The sequence below is a fragment of the Mirounga leonina genome, unplaced genomic scaffold (genome assembly GCF_011800145.1).
Source record: "Mirounga leonina isolate KUSES-001 unplaced genomic scaffold, KU_Mleo_1.0 Mir_82, whole genome shotgun sequence".
Taxonomy (NCBI): Eukaryota; Metazoa; Chordata; class Mammalia; order Carnivora; family Phocidae; genus Mirounga; species Mirounga leonina.
The window spans coordinates 10,170,944-10,187,513 of record NW_023270825.1 but is presented as its reverse complement, the minus strand read 5'-3'; the positions used below and the strand labels follow the sequence as shown (position 1 = coordinate 10,187,513).

The window sequence follows — 16,570 nt, the reverse complement described above, 5'->3', positions numbered from 1 at the left end:
TATTTTTGTGCCTCCTTCGGGAAAACACTCTTGGATCTAGCCTGTCCACAATGTACGGGAACCTTGTTACATACACCCCGACTGTGCCAGGGACGGGTCTGTTTACTGCTGTGCTGGGCCCCAGGGAGGCCATGGCGTTGAATGTGGACACTAGAGGCCAAGAGGCCAGGATGGGATCCCCGACTCCAACACACCCTAGCTGTCTGGCTCCAGGCAAAACCCTGAACCTCTCCGAAACTCAATTTTCCTATCTGGCAAATGGGAGTAACCATCACCTCTAAGTCAGGATGCCCTTGAGAAGAGTCAATAAGAGAAATCACCTAAAGCCCTGGGCCAGTGCCTGGCTCACAGTCAGTGCTCCGTGAACGCCCACGGATATCAATCGCTGTGTTATTCATTGTAAGGTCACCGGGGGCGGAGGATCCCGGGCACTCACAGCCGGTCTGTTTGTGCAAGAATGGATGATGCAAATGAGAACAGCACCAGGTGGGGGCCGATGCCAGCTCCCGGAGGAGGCTGAGCTGTAAACAGGCCCGCCACCAGCTGTCGGGACCCATCCAACTGTTTTGGAAGGGACGGGAGCATCTGCCTCATCCCTGTATTCTGCCCCCCTCCCGGACGTGCCCCCCCGCCTCGCCCCCGGCCTCCGCTGCAGAGGGCAGGGACTGTGGCTGCTAGGCTGGCCCCAGCTGCCTCTGCCTGGGCCCCAGAGCTGTCCCCACCCCTGCCTCACGCCCCTTGAGTTTTCCTTCCTTGAGGAAAGCCTTGCTGTCCTTCCTGTGTGGGGGGCTTGGCCTCTGGCCTGCCCCGTGTCTCCGTCACTTACCTGGCCTCCCTACTTGCGCCGCCTCTCTTCCCCCTCATTCCAGGCCATTCCCCTGGCTACTGAGGAGCTACCTGAAATCAGATCCCACCTGCACCCCCTTTGCTCAAAAACAATCGGAAAATATTCCATCCTCTTGCCTGCCCTGGTGGGAGCTGCGTCTCTCTCTGGCTTCCCTCTCCTCCCCGCCAGTTTTGTCCCCTTCGTGGCCCTTTGCTGTAGCCACTCTGCATTTCCCACCGACACCCCCGACCCACCCTGACGTGTCTGTCGCCCTTTGCCGGAGCGGCCCCTCTGCCTGGAGGTCCCTCTCCCTGTCCCTCTGCCTGGTGACATCCACCCAGCTTTTTAAAAGCTATCTCGTCCCTGGATATGTCCTCATGCTCATACACGCACACGCACACACGCTCACACGAGGTACTCTTGCATCTCGGCAATCCCACGGTGCTCTGTTAAATCTCATGGAACATCTCATTCTTTACATTGTGTCACAGTCTCTGTTTGCAGATTGGGCGTCCCCCCACCCCCCCGAGCCCCAAGCAGTTGCAGGTACAGCCCCTGGCAGCTGACTTCTATCACCCCACGAAACTGTGCACACAGAGGCACTCCCTAAATGCCACGGGACATCGATGCCCACGGGCATAAACATAGCTATCTGGCCACCTGACCTAAAAGCCTTTCTGAAAGCCGTCTGTCCCCCACAGATACTGCCCTAGGTCCACGGCACCCACAATAGCACCACTGATAACCCCATTCCATTTCCATGTTTAGAAGTGCACAGCAGAGTGATATTCTGAGTGAGCGTCCTCCAGCAGAATGCATAAGTGCATGCATAGGGCTGATTCTCTGTCCCCCAGGTCCAAAGTGAAAGTCCCCAGCATACTTTCTACACAAGAGACAGGAGAGAGAGACGCAAGCAAGGAGTCTTGATAATAAGGAGTCACCAACAAGCAATGCAGTGGTTAAGTCCCAGCCAAACAATCTTTCTTGAAGTCTGTGTAAGAAAGTCGAAAGCATGCATTACCTGTTAGGCTCTGAAACAGGGGCACACAATGCAGGGGTACTAAAAAGTGTTTTCTTGAGGGTGTCTTAATTCAGAACATGCTCCCTGAGTTTTCCTTCTGCCCTGGCCCTGAGCTCCTGGCCGCTCTGCCAGGCAGTTCTGAAACGCTTTCCTTTGAAGCAGGGAGTTTATTTCAGGCCCACCGCATGACCAGTGATGGCCAGCCAAACTATAAGATGTTGTGCATCTCAGATGTCCTATTTGAAGATCGCCCGGAGGAGGCCGCCCTGCCGCCTTCCGTCCCTCCACGGTGCGTCAATTACGGACCTCGCGGCAGAGAGCATCTCGGAGAGCTGGCCCTCACGTGACGTCGTCATTTGTGATCCTTGACATGGAGGCCATATATGGGTATGTTTCTGGAACTCCCCAGGAGGGAGCGAGAGAGAAGAGAGATAGGGAGGGTGAGAGACAGAGAGAGAGGGAAAAAGGGTGGGGAGCCAGAGCTGGGAGATTAGAAGACAGAGGGGGGGGACACTAGGGGACAGGAGAAGGGAGGGAAGTGCAAAAAGGTGATGGAGAGGAAGAAGGAAAGGAAGAGGTGCAGGAGGAGAGGGGAGAAGGCATACATGAGAAGAGAAAGAAGAATTGGGGAAAACAGAGAAGCAAGGGGAGAGGGACACTGAGATAATCCGGGGATGAAAAGGGGAGCGTGGAAGACAGAGGAGCAAGAGGGAGAGAGCAGCGGGGGACTCGGGGACAGAAGGGGGAGCAGAGGGGAAGGTGGGGGAGGCAGGGAGGCTGGGAAGAGGGCAGGGAGAAAGGTGGATGGAGGGAAGGCGGGGAGGCAGAAGATGAACAGGAGCAGAGAGAAGAGAGTGGAAGGGAAGGGTGTTTGGGTTTGGGGTAAGCGGGCTTGGCAAACACGGCTGAGCAGGCCCCAGGGGCAGAGCCTGCCTTGGAGGTTCAGGGATCCAGCTTCGGGCTGTCATGCATGGGGTGGGGCTGGGCTGCAAAAGGCAGGGGAACAAACAAGCAAACAAACAAACTAGTGCGCGCACCAGCCTTAGCAGCACAAAGCCGAGGGAACCCTTCTGCCAGCACACGGCCAGGGAAGAAAGCCCCTGTTTCTGGACTAGATCAAATTGCACAAGATGTCAGCATCCAGTGGCAGAGACAACATGCTCAGCCACAGGCACTGAGTATCCAGGATGCTCCTGGCACGCTGCCAGACACTTACATCCCCACCTGCTGGAGTGAGGGAGGGGGCTGGGAATGTCACTTGGTCTCTTCTTCTAAATGGAAAAAAAAATTCCATTTCAAAGGCCCATTCCCCTTGGAGGATACTGGATTTACGACCCCCTAGCATGATTTCTTACAGAGTCAAAGGCAGGATGCCTTTACAGTCTCTTGGAACATTCCCCCTCAGTGAACATTCTAAATCTCAGTGAACGCAGGGTACCCTGGGTTCTGGTTGAAGTTCTGAGCGTCTGATCTGGTGCTGGGGACTGAAGGACACCGTCAGTCCCAGGCTGTCTCCCAGCTACTCGGCCCTGGCACCCGTATTGCCCCATCTGGGGCTGCCCCACCCCCCAGGCTACTATAGTTGGTGACCCCTCAAGGTTAGCTCATGCCCGGCCCCTCCCAGACCCCTGTGCCATGGTGGGGGGCGGGCGATGAGGGAAGGGCATCGAGGGGCCATCCAGTTCTCTTTACTGTTTGGGGGTTGTCCTCGGCAGGAGGAATTTCTAGTGGGTCCCGGGGAGTGCATCCCTGGGGTCCTGCTGCTTCCGTGGGCTCCCAGCCAGGGGTGGGGCACAGGTCCTTCTGCTCTCTCACTGTCCAGACCCCCTCCCCAGATGTGGCCTGGGAGGGGTGGGCCATGGGCAGGCACAGTGTCCCTTCTCAAGTGGCCTTCTGCCTTACCTCTCCCTCCCAATCCAGACGAACCTCTCATAGTGGAGCGAGCTGGAGAAACTCACTCTCCAAATCCTGTTGCCTTGTGTCTTCACTCAGCTTTTGAAAATCCAGAGCCTAAATTGTGGGTAAAGAGTCACAGGGAACAGAAAGTGTGCTGGGGGTGGCCAGCAGGGGGAGGGGCTGGCTGGACACATTTCCACTAATAAATGGCATCATCGGTGGGAGGGGGAGCTGGAGTAACTGGGTGACGGGTAAGGAGGGCACGGATGAAATGAGCCCTGGGTGTTGCGTGCAACCACTGAATCCCTGACCTCTACCTCTGACACTAAGGAAACACCATATGTTAGCGAATTGAATGTAAATAAAATACAATTAAAAAAATAAATGGCATCACCCTGCTGTATTCATACAACCTTCCTGGCAGGCTGTCATCACCCCTGCTTCACAGATGAGGAAACTGAGGCTCAGAGGTTTGGGGAACTTGTCCATCATCCCACGATGTATAAGTAATTGTTTAGATCTGAACCACAATTGCCTGACATAAAACGCAGTGCTTTCAGCCACGGCTCTGCCAGCTGCCCCCCTGCCACCTCCCCCCATGCACCAGGGAATCCAAATATTGGGTCAGAACAAGGAACCCCACAAGGTTATGTAAGTCAATTGGTGAACGTTTGCTTTTCCCCTGGTCCTTACTCATCCCAGTTGGGAGGCTTGACGTTGCAGTAAGTCCACAAAGCCCAAGCCAAAGACAGGTTGGTCTGTCTGTTGACATCATAGGCAGCTCCCTCCAGAACAAACAGGCTGGGCTGACTCTACCCCAGAGATTCTTTTTTTTTTTTTTTTAAGATTTTATTTATTTATTTGACAGAGAGAGACACAGCGAGAGAGGGAACATAAGCAGGGGGAGTGGGGGAGGGAGAAGCAGGCTTCCCGCAGAGCAGGGATCCCGATGTGGGACTCGATCCCAGGATCCTGGGATCATGACTTGAGCCGAAGGCAGACGCTTAACGACTGAGCCACCCAGGCGCCCAAGATTTTATTTATTTATTTGACAGAGACACAGCGAGAGAGGGAACACAAGCAGGGGGAGTGGGAGAGGGAGAAGCAGGCTCCCCGTGGAGCAGGGAGCCCAGTGTGGGGCTCTCGATCCCAGAACCCTGGGATCATGACCTGAGCCAAAGGCAGATGCTTAACGACTGAGCCACCCAGGAGCTCTTACCCTATAGATTCTTTATTGTTATTATTATTATTATTATTATTATTATTATTATTTTGAAATTAGAGAGAGAGAGGGGGGGGGAGGAACAGAGGCAGAGGGAGAGAGAGAATCTTAAGCAGACTCTGTGCCCAGCATGGAGCCCGACGTGGGGCTCAATCTCATGACCCTGAGATCATGACCTGAGCTGAAATCAAGAGTCGGACGCTTAACCGACTGGGCCACCCAGGCGCCCCTCTACCGCAGACATCCTTATGAATTCATCTGAGTTGAGGCCTGAAGTTTTTATTAACACATTATATATACATGAAAAGTGCACACATGTGTACAGCTCAATGGAATTTCACAAACAGAAGACACCCAGCATTTGCATCAAAGAGAGGATATTAGCAGCATCCCAGAAACCCCCCATTTTGCACCCCTCCTCTGCCCCACCTCGACACCAGCACCCATCTCCTCCTGCCAAGGGTGGGTGACCACTCCCCTGACCTCTAACAGTAAAGGTTGTTCTGAATGTCATACGAATGGCATCACACCGGTGCCTTCTTTCATTCAGTGGTGTATTGTGAGTTTCGTCCATGTTCTGGGGTGTTCCTTCTCACAGCCATGCGATATTCCCTGCTGACTATACCACAGCTTATCTGTTCTACTGCTGGTGGGCATCTGGGCAGTTTGGGACAGTTAGGAATACAGGGCTATGAACACTCCAATACACGTCTTTTGGTGCATGCATGTCCCCATTTCTGTTGGGTATGCACCTCAGATGGGAGTCCCTGGGTCATGGGATGGGCTTGTGTTCAACTTTAGTAAAACTGTCAGCTTTCCATAGTTGTTGTACCAATTTGCATTCCCATCAGCCATGTATAAGAGTTCCAGTCGCTCCGACTTCTTTCGTATTATCCATTCTGATGGGCTTTGGTGACATCTTGTTGCAGCTTTAATTTGCATGTCCCTGATGACAAACGACACTGAGCGTTGGAGAATCCCTGGCCTCTGTGATCTCTGGAGCCCTCCCAGGGTCTCCAACTTTGTTTAAGACCCCAGAGGTTGGCCTGTGGAATAGCCCTCCAGGGAGCGTTTTTATGAGGACAGAAAGGGGTAAAAGAGGGATGGGTAGATGCTGGAGCCGAAAGCAAACAACTGGTCAACCTGCAGGGAAGCAAGAAGAATGTGATCCTCAAAAACAAGCCCCCAGGGCTCACACATGGCACCAGGAAGCTTCTACTTTCTGCTCGTAAATAGAACCCAGCCTCCCTCCCTCTCTAGTCCCCTATCCTGTTTTATTTTTCTCTGTAACACTTACCACCCCCCCTTACTTATTGTAGATTTATGCCATTTGTTTATTGCCTATCTCTCCCATCTAGAATAGTCTTGCTGTTGTCAGTGCCTACAACGGTGCCTGGAGCATAGTCAATGCTCATTAAGTGTTGAATATCTGTGCTAACATTCAAGCCACACAGCTTCTAGGTCTGAGCTGGGGAGGGTTGTAGCCTGGCCTGCCAGCCTCAGCCCGACTCTTGGCCACACACACACACACCTGGCCTATCTCTTCCAGTCTTCCCTCCTTTTTAATTTTCATCTGAATTCCCATAAATAGAGGTGTGCGTGCATGCGTGTGCATGCGTGCATGTGATGGAGAGGCAGTTAATAGAGCCCTACACCTAGCAGGGCCCAAAGAGGATGCCAACACCAGCACATTTTCCTATGACAGTGATACCTCTTCCAGGAAGGAGAGAGAGAGAGGTGGAGAGGAAGTGCCAGCTAAGCGGGGAGGAGGGAGCTGAGATGTGGGTCAGTGCCAAGTCCGGGGACAGCTCTGTCCCAGCGATGAAATATCAACCACTAAAATAAGCACCCCTGTGGCCTTGGCATCCTGGCACCCAGCCCTGGCTGCCTCTTGATATTAGTTTATTTTGGTTTCAAGAGATGAAGGACAGACAAGAGTCCAGTCCTCACCCTGGACAGCATCCTGGATGGGGGAGGGCGGTGGACAGAGGGCAGATGGCAGGGGGGTGAAGTGGGGGGGCCCACAAAGGCCGAGTCCTGGGAGGGACGAAGGTGCATCTATGGAAAGGGAAGAAGGGGATCAAGGAGAAGGCAGAGACAAATCCCAGCCTCTCTTCCTTTCTTTAAAGTGAGCACTGTGTCCTCTGATGTGTGGCTGACCGTGCTTTCCTCTGGAACAATCTGGACCCTCTCAACCGCCCAGCTCAGGAGGTCAAGGGAGAGAAGTCAATCTTCCCATTTCTAGAGAGCAGAGTGGGGGCATGGCCCTCACCCCTCAGACTGGAGAAAGGGGCAGGCCAGCCTCATGCCCTGTCAACACCCTACATGTGGGGATGACACCCACTAGGAGGAGGGCCCCTAGGGACTGGCAAGGGGCTGCCTGTCCAGCCTTGTTCTCTCCAATGCCCCACGTGCATGTAAGGGGAGGAGTAGTTGGATCTTATAAGGGTTTCCATCAAAATGAGCCGATATGAGGTACAAGCCCAATCCTGGGCCATGGGGTTCTTGAAACCAGCTGGGGGCCTCCCTGAGCCATAACTGACTGCAGACAAGAGGGGCCTGGACAGAGCTACAGACAGAAAGACATGGCAGAGCCATGGGCTCAGCCAGCCTCCCCGCTCCCTGCTCTACCCTTGCCCAGGAGTGCAGAGTGAGGCCATCTGGCACCTCTCCTGGCTCTCGCCCCTGAGGAAAGGCCCAGCTGCAGCGGAAACCCTGGAGTCCAGGCCCATCTGGGTGAGAGTTCTGACTTCCTCCAGTGGATGCCTTGCCCCTGGAGGGTGTCCTGGGCCTGGTAGGGACATGGCTGGGACATGCTTGGCCAACCCTGTGCAGATGGTATCTTCCTTGTTGGGAGTTGCCACGCACGTGCAATCCCAGGGAGCGCCACACCGTCCCGTTTCCAGCACGGGCACCGGGGTCGGATAATCCCCGCCTCTTCCTCCCTTGCTGCGGGACGCTGGCCACAGCCCCGCACCTCACTGAATCTGTTTCATCTTCAGAGAAAAATGGGAGTGACTCCTCTGTCCGATGGCTCGTAGGGGGTTTGATGAGATCCCAGGGCTCAAAGAGCCCACCTGGGGCTCAGCACTCAGAAGACACTCAGCCTTGGGACTTCTTCCTCCACACCTGCCACCTGCAGGGGCCTGTGTAGGAGGGAAGGGCATCTCCCACCGGTCAGGTGAGCTCAGGCAGCCAGTGAGCCTAGGGCTGATCCATCCTGGAGGCTGCTGGCCCTATCAGCTGGTCAGGCCTCTTGGCCCCCTCCAGAGCCTGATCTCACCATGTCTGAGTCACCCTTGGGAACTCAGAAACAAAGTTCAACCCAAGTTAACTGCTGGGAACAGGTTTTCTATGAACATCACTGTGTCCATCCATAGCAGGGCCCGGAGCTTCCTATTGCCCTTTGGTAGGAGAGAAAGGATCCTTGCATGCAGACCCTACCACCAGCCTCCTTCCCAGGGATGAGCCCCCGGCTGTGTCGGAGGCCGTAGGGCCGGCTGGACTCAGTAGCTGCTGGCTGGCCCCTCACCATCCGGCCAGAGCTGGGGCCGGTTGCGGACCCATTCGCTCTGTCACTGTGGTGAAGCGGGGGGACAGATGCCTCTCGAATGCAGTTGCTGGACCCGCCACTCTGGAGGCAGAGCTCACAGCGAGCACAGGGGCCGCTCCAGACACGCAGCTGTTTCGGATTTGGCAGCTGCAGGGCAGTGGACTGCTCCCAGGCTTTAGCTTTCCACCCAGCCCCGCTCCTGGGGGAATCCAAAGTGGCCGGTGATGCGACATCACAGAGGTGTCAGCCAGCGCCGCCACTCTGGGGACGGCCCTGGGTTTGCTCTGCTGAGGAGGGCCTGGGTTCTGGGTGTGATAGGGCAGGGGGTGGACCCGCCGTCCCAAGGGGAGAGTCAGCATCCCACTCCTACAGGTGGAGACCCCGAGACCCTCCCGGGACTTGCCTGAACTTGGTGACACGTCTGCCCACTAGCCTCTGTCCCACACAGAACTGCAAGAGCAGAGGAGCAAGGAATGTTGAAAGGGGAAGATCGTAGGAGCACATCTGCCCAGCATCCTCTTCTGAGGCAAGGGAACTGGAGCTGGAGAGCAGGAGGGGCCAGCAAGGGAAACCCACTCCCGCCTTCCCCGAAGCTCCCTCCCAAGCTTACGGTGGGACCTTAGCGGTTGATCGTCACATCGAGCTGCGGACCCTACCTCCCCAGTTGTTGGGCAAATGGGCAGGAAGCCCACCACACCAGAGGAAGACGAGCCCAGAAGGGGGGGCTGGAGCTCCTCAGGCCCACATTTAAGATGCCTGCTACCCCCTGGAGAATCCCAGAAATGCTCGGTGGGGAGGATGTGATTTACAATAGACCACAAGCTCCAGTGAGCGGCACGGGCAGTTTGGGGGTCAATGTCATTGTGCCTCATTGCTCCCACTCCAAGAGGTCAGGCTGGGGCCACTCCCAGCACAGGATCACTTGGGAGGTGACTACCCTGGATCTCCCTGCGGAGCCCAGTGGCCAGGAGTCCAGACTCTGAAGTCATCCGCCAGCTCTACCATGTGCTCGCTGTGTGACCTTGGACCACTTGCTTAACCTCTCTGAGCCTTGGCTTCCTGATATATAAAATGAAGGAAGAATGACATATCTCATAAGAAAGCATCTATATCTTCCTTAGAATAAAGACTTACAGATGTTAGTGGTTGTTATTAGCTTAAACTTCCTTATAGAGACAGAGGGGATGGTGGCTGGCAGGGAAACAGTACTTCTTCACTGGGGACAATTACCTCCCAGGGGACATTTGACAATCCCTGGAGACATTTTTAGTAGCCACCACTGAAGGGGGGTTGCTCCTGGCATCTAGTGGGTAGAGGCCGGGGATGCTTCCAAACATCTTACAAAGTATAAGCAAACAGACACCCTATAAAGCACAGAAGAGCCTCCCCAAAATAGAATTAACGGTCCAAATGTCCATGGAGCTGTGGTGGAGCAAGCCTGGCTTGCCATGGGAAAAAGGCCGGTGGGAAGAAAATGAGGTCTGCACTGAGCAGATGAGGGAAAGGGCAGGGGTCTCCCCTTAGCTCCTGGGGGTGGCTTTGGATTTCAGGGATAGCCACCATCAAGAAGGCCAGGTGTTTGGATTTCAAATGCCTTTGACTGTTACAGGAATGGCTCCTTGAACGGGCTCGTAAACCAGCCCTGAAGGTCACCGGCAGAGGGAAATGCAGTCGCGGTGTAAGCAAAGCAGAAGGAACAGCCTTGGTGATCATTATGACAGTTGGGGTTTCGCCACTTAGCAGGAAAGGGGGCCCCAGGTGGGTCTCAGCTTTGCTGGGCCAGACTCCTGCTGGTGGCTGGTGCATGCAAACACGCACATGCAGGTGCACACCACACCCACACAGAGCTCACATTCTCTAAGTGAAGAAAAGAGGTGCATTTAACCCACCAGCTGGCATGATAGTTGGTGAATAACTAGTCTTATGAAAATATTAAATAGCTGTTGAAGTCTCCTGTTTTCTAGAAATATGGCTCTCTGTGCTTTCATAGTGCGTGTGTGTGTGAGCACATGTGGGTCGAAGGCACCTGTCACATTGAAGTGAGCTTGGACCTAGCCACCAGCATGCTGGTCTTGGCCCTTCTGGAAAGTTCTGTGCGACCCTATGCAAATCTTTCCCCTCTCTGGAGCCCTAAATGGAGCAGAGGCGCTGTTAAGAATACAGACCCTTCCAAACTCTTGAGTGTTGGTGAAACCAGAATGAGCAGCTATAGGTCGGTGCACACATGCATGTTTGTTCTCCGAGATCAGGAATCCTACTTGTCATTTGGAATTCAAATCGAGCCTACCTACGTATTTTCAAAACAGAAATAAAAAATGGGATAAGAATGATTTTGGAAGCGTCTCTGAACCTGGGATTCAACCTCTAATCATATGTAATTTCCAAATAATGGCTGTTGGCCAGAATTCAGTCAATGTGCTTGCTGTTGATTTTTGTAGATGAAGACCCTCTCACACCCACGCACACTCACCGTGTTGCTTGTGACCGAGGGAGGCTGGTTCCACACACCCCCCCAGACTCCCGGGGACTCCTGGTGTGAGCGGGCACTGGGAAGGAGGGCGTGATGTGTCTCACACTCCGGGGAGGGGGGATGTGACTGTCCCCATTTTACTGCTAAGGAGATGGAGGCTCAGAGACTGAGATGCATTTCCCAAATTCGCTCAGTTAGTACAGAGTTCAGATTTTTAAAATTCCTTTCTCGCTCGCTCTGTGCTTTCCCTTTGTCCCTTACTTCCCAGTTTTCCTGGTGCCACTGACGCCGGCCAGCATCGGCCCCAAACTGCACTGTCATAGCTCCTGGCCTGGTGGCTGAAGAGCGTGTGACCCGGGCACACACCCTCGCCCGCCGCGGCCAGGGCTCTGCTCGGGGGTGGGGGCGGCCGGCCCGCAGCTACAAGGCGCTGCCAGCCGCCGGGCTCCTGGGAGGGGAGCTGACTCTTCTGTCCATGCAGGGCCTGTTCTGTGGCCCCTCAGTCCTCGGCCTTCCCTCGGGGCCCCTGGGCCTGTATTTCCCAGCAGCGCCGGGCCGACAGGAGCAGGTGTCTGTTCTGCAGTGTGACCCAGGAGAGAACCCTCTCCCGTGCCCATGGCCCGGGCCGTCCGGGGCCCGTCTGGCTGAGGGCTGCCGCCTCCCCCGGGGGAAAGGTGGGTCCTGGGAGAATCTAAACAGGCCCAGGTTCATGCCTGTTGCCTCCAGGCCCCGCGACCAGCCCCACACACCTCCCTCGGCCCCTCTTCTCACTCGATGCCCCCACCGGCGCTGCACCTGTCTGCACGTTCGGGCCCTTGGACCCTCTTGGACTTGAATGCCCGTTCCCTCTGGCCCTCGGCCAGGCTCCGCGGAGCAGGGGCGCGGGGCGGGGCGGGTGGTGCTCCCGCTGTGTGTCTTGTACACGAGGCAGCTGATTTCCCCGGCTCGGAGCAGGCCCTTCTCAGCTGTCGGTCCGGAGTCACAACGAGCACCTTCCTCGTGGGGCTGGTTTAAGGCTGACATGAGTAACTCCAAGAAAAGTCTAGGGCAGTGGCTGCCTGAGGCAAGTGCTCAGTAACTGTGATTCCGATTTCCATCCTCAAGGCACAAATTAAAGGCCACGAGCCCTACTAAGAGCCAGAAGCAGTGTCAGCTGCTGGGATGTACGAGCCCTACCTGTCGGGAGGTACAGCCCCAAACAGAGAGAGGAGGGGGGCAGGGGGCAGAGAGGAGTGAGAGGAGAGGTGGGGGCAGCAAGGAGGGGTGGAAGGAAGGATAGGGTCAGGGAGGAGGGGTGGAAGGGGGAGTAGAGGCAGGGAGGAGGAGTGGGAGGAGGGATGGATCAGGGAGGAGGGGTGGGGGAGGGGTGGGGAAGGCCTTCCAGCAAAGGGGATGCCCTTCGCCCCGAGTCCTGGCAGAAGAAGCGTGTGTGGGTGACACAGGTGGGTGCGGGGCAGCTCAGGCAGAGGGCACAGCAGGAGTCAAGGTCCGAGGCACTGAAGCCGGTGGCCCTTGGCAAGCACGGGAGATGGGCATGGCCAGGGTGCAGGCTGTGGGGAAGGGTGGACGTGGGCTCGAGGAATTGGCGGGGCCGGGTCAGGAGAGCCTTGTGAGTCGTGCCAAGGGCTTGGACTTCATGGGGGATGGGGGAGAGACAAGGGGAAGTGGTGGTTTGGGATTTGGTTTGGGGGGTTTTTTTGGCCTACAGAAGACGGACCTTCTCGCAGGCTCATATATCAGCCCAAGGTCAGCATGCCAGGGTGACGGGTAGCTGCGCCTCTCAGTCAGTGACTGGGTTCCCAGGTTGCCAGCCATTCCTTAACGCCTGTCACCGTCCGTCCATCTGTCCATCCACATGTCTGAGGTGGGGTTGCCACAGACTGCAGAATTCTGCAGGCTGGGAAGACCAAGATCCCGGTGCCGGCTGCCCCACGTCTATGCGGACCCCACTCCTAGCTTGTAGACGGCTGCCGCCTTGGTTTATCCTCCCTCGACAAGAGCAGCACGGGGAGGTTTTTAAGCAGTTCAGAATTAGTGTCTTTTCTTTCATTTCTACAACCTAGTGCAAGGCGCAGGGGCTGGGGTGGGGCCCAAGGAGGGAGGGAGAGAGGGAGAGAGAGAGAGAGAGAGGGGAGGGGGGGGAAGGGGGAGGGAGCCAGCTGTCTTTGTTGAGAAATCCTTGGATAAAAGCGTGGGGTAGACGTGACTCCCATCTCATTTGGGGGCCTTCAGAGGAGGCGGAGGACCTCTGCAGGACAGAGTGAAGAATTTGGGCCCAGGGAGGAGGGCAGCGGGAGCAGGCGGTGCAGAGGGCCAGCCCTGCGCAGGTGACCACCCGCCCGCCTGCACTTCCCAGGGCGGCCAGCCGGGCTCCCGGATGGTGGCTGCTATAGGGGTGGGGAGAGCAGGGGGCTTGGACAGCGGGAGAGCACAGGCATCTTAGGGGAGAGTTTGGATGCAAGGGTCCTGAGAACCTGAGGAGCTTGCAGCCAATCACGGCGACGCCATGCCGGTGAGAGGCCCCCGCGGACATCTGGCCACCAGTGCTTGGCCTTCACTCTGCGCCTCTTGCCTGACTCGTAACAGAGCCTCTTAACGGAGGATTGGGGCCTGTGTGCAGTATCTGCAACTCTGTCCCTGTCCTCGCCCATCTTGGCAAGGAGTGTCCTCTGCACACATCATCAAGGGGACAGAGCCCAACGGAGATGAAGAAACCCCGGTTTCCTTTTCTAGACTGAGCTGGCTCCCTCCTTTGCTGTCAGGTCCTGCCCTGCCCTTCTGTGCCCAGCTCCATGCCTGGCAGGCTGACGGAGCTTTGCCCAAGTGTCCTCGCCCTCTGGCTTTTGACTGAGTCCAGCCAACGGGAGGCCAGGTGGGCAGGACCCAGGGAAAGGGGGCAGGGTATTTATTTCTCCAGTCCCTCCTCTGCTTGGCACCATGGTTCCGACAGGGACTCCATCTGCCATGGCCGCGGCACCTGTCGGGCCAGACTCCGGATGCCTCACTCTGTCTTGGCGCCCTTGACCCCGTCCCCACCTCTACCAGTTCATTACTTCTCTTTATTTACCTTACACATGTGCCTGTGGTGTTTTGCAGCTGGGGTCATCAGATAAAATGTAGGATGCCCAGTTCCCTTTGAATTTCAGATAAGTAACACATACTTTTTTTTTTTTTAAGATTTTTTTTATTTATTTATTTGAGACAGAGAGAATGAGAGAGAGAGAGAGCACATGAGAGGGGGGAGGGTCAGAGGCAGAAGCAGGCTCCCTGCCGAGCAGGGAGTCCAATGCGGAACCCGATCCCGGGACTCCAGGATCATGACCTGAGCCGAAGGCAGTCGCTTAACCAACTGAGCCACCCAGGCGCCCCAGTAACACATACTTTTAGTATAAGTATATCCTAAATACGGCATGGGACATGCTTAACGTTAAACAATTCCTTGCTGTTTATCTGAAATTCATATCCAACTGTACAGCCTGTCTTTTTCTTTCCAAATCTGACAATCCTACCTGCAGGGCCCTTGACTGATACATTAACGTGTCCCTCGGGTCATGGAGCATTTCCAGCTACCCAAGTAGAGGAATAGGTGGGTTTGAACCCCTAACACCCTGCCATGCAGAGACAGGATTAGGGGCTGCTTCTTTCTCAAGTTGGGACAGTGGAAGCCTGCCCTGCCCTGCCCTGGGGACCAGAAGGTCACCTAAAGATGAGACAGACCCAGATATCTCCCCACTTGCTGGCATCACCGCCTAAAATGTCCCCAGGAGGACAGGCAGAAGCATCCAGGTCCTTGGATGCTTTGAGACCACAGCAGAGCTCCTCCCCGGCTGGCAACCAGGACAAGGACATTTGGAGAGAGAGAGGGCATTAGAAAGATCCGGAGTCCTCCTGTGAACTTTAACTGGGTGTGGAGTCAGATTGAATGCCCTTTCTCTCACTCCTTAGCCATGTGATTCTGGGCCTCAGCTTCCTCATCCATAACATGGGACGGTGATTCCTAGAGGGCAATCTGCAGTGAGATTAAATTAAGGACTGCTCAGGGCACTCACACAGTGAGAAACAGGGTCAGGACTAAATCGAGGTCTGCCCCCTTCCCGACGCCCAACCTCTCATCCTCTGAATTAGGAAATAGTTTTTGCTGTAACAAATCCCAAAACATACCATGGCTCAAACACAATAGTGTGTTTCTCGCTCCTGAAAATCTACACGCAGCTGCTATTCTTCATCAGCACAGGGCTCTCCGCCCGGAGGTGACTCAGGGACCCAGGCTACGTCTGTGGGTGGCTCCACCATCGTGTGTGGGCACGGAGGTACAAGCAGAGAGAGCAAGAAAGATGACACACAGAACATTCTCTCAGCCCGGCCTGGAAGTGCTAGACACTCCTCACGTTATATTGGCTAGCTCGTGGTCCCCTGGCCACTTGTAATTTCCGACAGGCTGGGAAATTCAGCGAAGGGCATGTTCTGGGGCCGATCAGCACTGTGAGCAGCGGAAGCTGAAGCCTGCAGGGGACTCTGGGAGCCAGTGTGGGACCAGAGCCTCAGAGTCGTCCTGTAACAGGAGGCTGAGTGGGGTGTGTATAGTCCTCGCATCGGTTGGCGGGTGAGGGCTGGTGATTCCCTGGCACTTCTGGCCTCTAACGTGGCAAAGGATGCTTGAGTGAGGCATGCAGGTGCTCGCAGGTGCAATGCTGAAGGTGGGCACTGAGTAGTCAGGGTGGGGGACCCAAGAGGGGCACCCACAGTGTCTGTTATATGCCGCGAGGTTGCAAGGGATGCTCAGTTTCCTCTCAAATGGCCCCTTGAAGGGACAGGCAGGGGTCAGCTCCCAACCTGCAGCAGTGTCCATCCCCTGCGCCCTGGTCCCATGGCTCCCAGAAGTGGGGCCAGAGAGCCTGGAGGCAGCTGTGTGGCCAAGGGGTGAGCACTGGACTCGGAGTCCACTGACCCACTTTGGAACCCAGCTCTGCTGCTTACTGGCTCGAGACCTTGGGCAAGGATGTCTTCTCTTCTAATTCCGGTCCATTCTCTGGTCACTGAATGACACTGGGAGCCCACCGAGTATGTGACCTTGAGTGTGCTGGGCCCTGAGGACACCGCGGAGGACACAGGCATTCCAGCCCTCCGGGGCTCACAGGCACTTACAGCTCTGTGCCGCAGGTGCTTTTCAGGAAAACAGGTGAGGGGGAGGGGGTCCGAAAAGCAGAGAGTACTCCCAGTCCCTCCTTGGAGAGCAAGTTCTGTTCCTCGGCCACAGAGCTTCTCCCCAGCCCCTTGCCTGTTCCTGGAAGGGCGTGCATTCCAGCGAGCTCCCTATGCCGGAGGCGCCCACAGGTTCCCCCTGTAAAATGGGTGTGCTCACTGTTCCTCGGCTGGGACTCTGGCGAGGGGAGAGAGCGGGAGGCCTCCGTATTTTGCAGGGCCTGCTGCAAGATGAAAATGCAAGCCCCTTGTTCAGAGATCATCAAGACTTCCAAGGCGGCAACGGCAGAGCACGAGACTCAGCTTTCCTGAGTATGGGATGCTGTGGGCCTGCACCTCCGTGAGATCTTGCTGCGAAAAAGATTTTGTAAACTGTGAAG

The 16,570-nt window shown here is 55.7% G+C and overlaps 2 protein-coding genes across 2 annotated transcripts in view; one reads left to right on the top strand and one right to left on the bottom strand.

Annotated features, from left to right (window-relative positions):
- ASB2 (ankyrin repeat and SOCS box containing 2) overlaps positions 1 to 2,303 on the bottom strand; it is a 41,382-nt gene extending 39,079 nt beyond the window's left edge. The window contains exon 1 of the mRNA XM_034993010.1: positions 1,848 to 2,303. The gene's annotated coding sequence lies outside the window, so the exon portion shown is untranslated. The remainder of the gene's footprint in view (positions 1 to 1,847) is intronic.
- Positions 2,174 to 16,570, top strand: part of CCDC197 (coiled-coil domain containing 197) — a 30,056-nt gene continuing 15,659 nt past the window's right edge. The window contains exon 1 of the mRNA XM_034993012.1: positions 2,174 to 2,234. Within this exon, the coding sequence (XP_034848903.1) occupies positions 2,218 to 2,234 (17 nt within the window). The 5' untranslated portion in view covers positions 2,174 to 2,217. The remainder of the gene's footprint in view (positions 2,235 to 16,570) is intronic.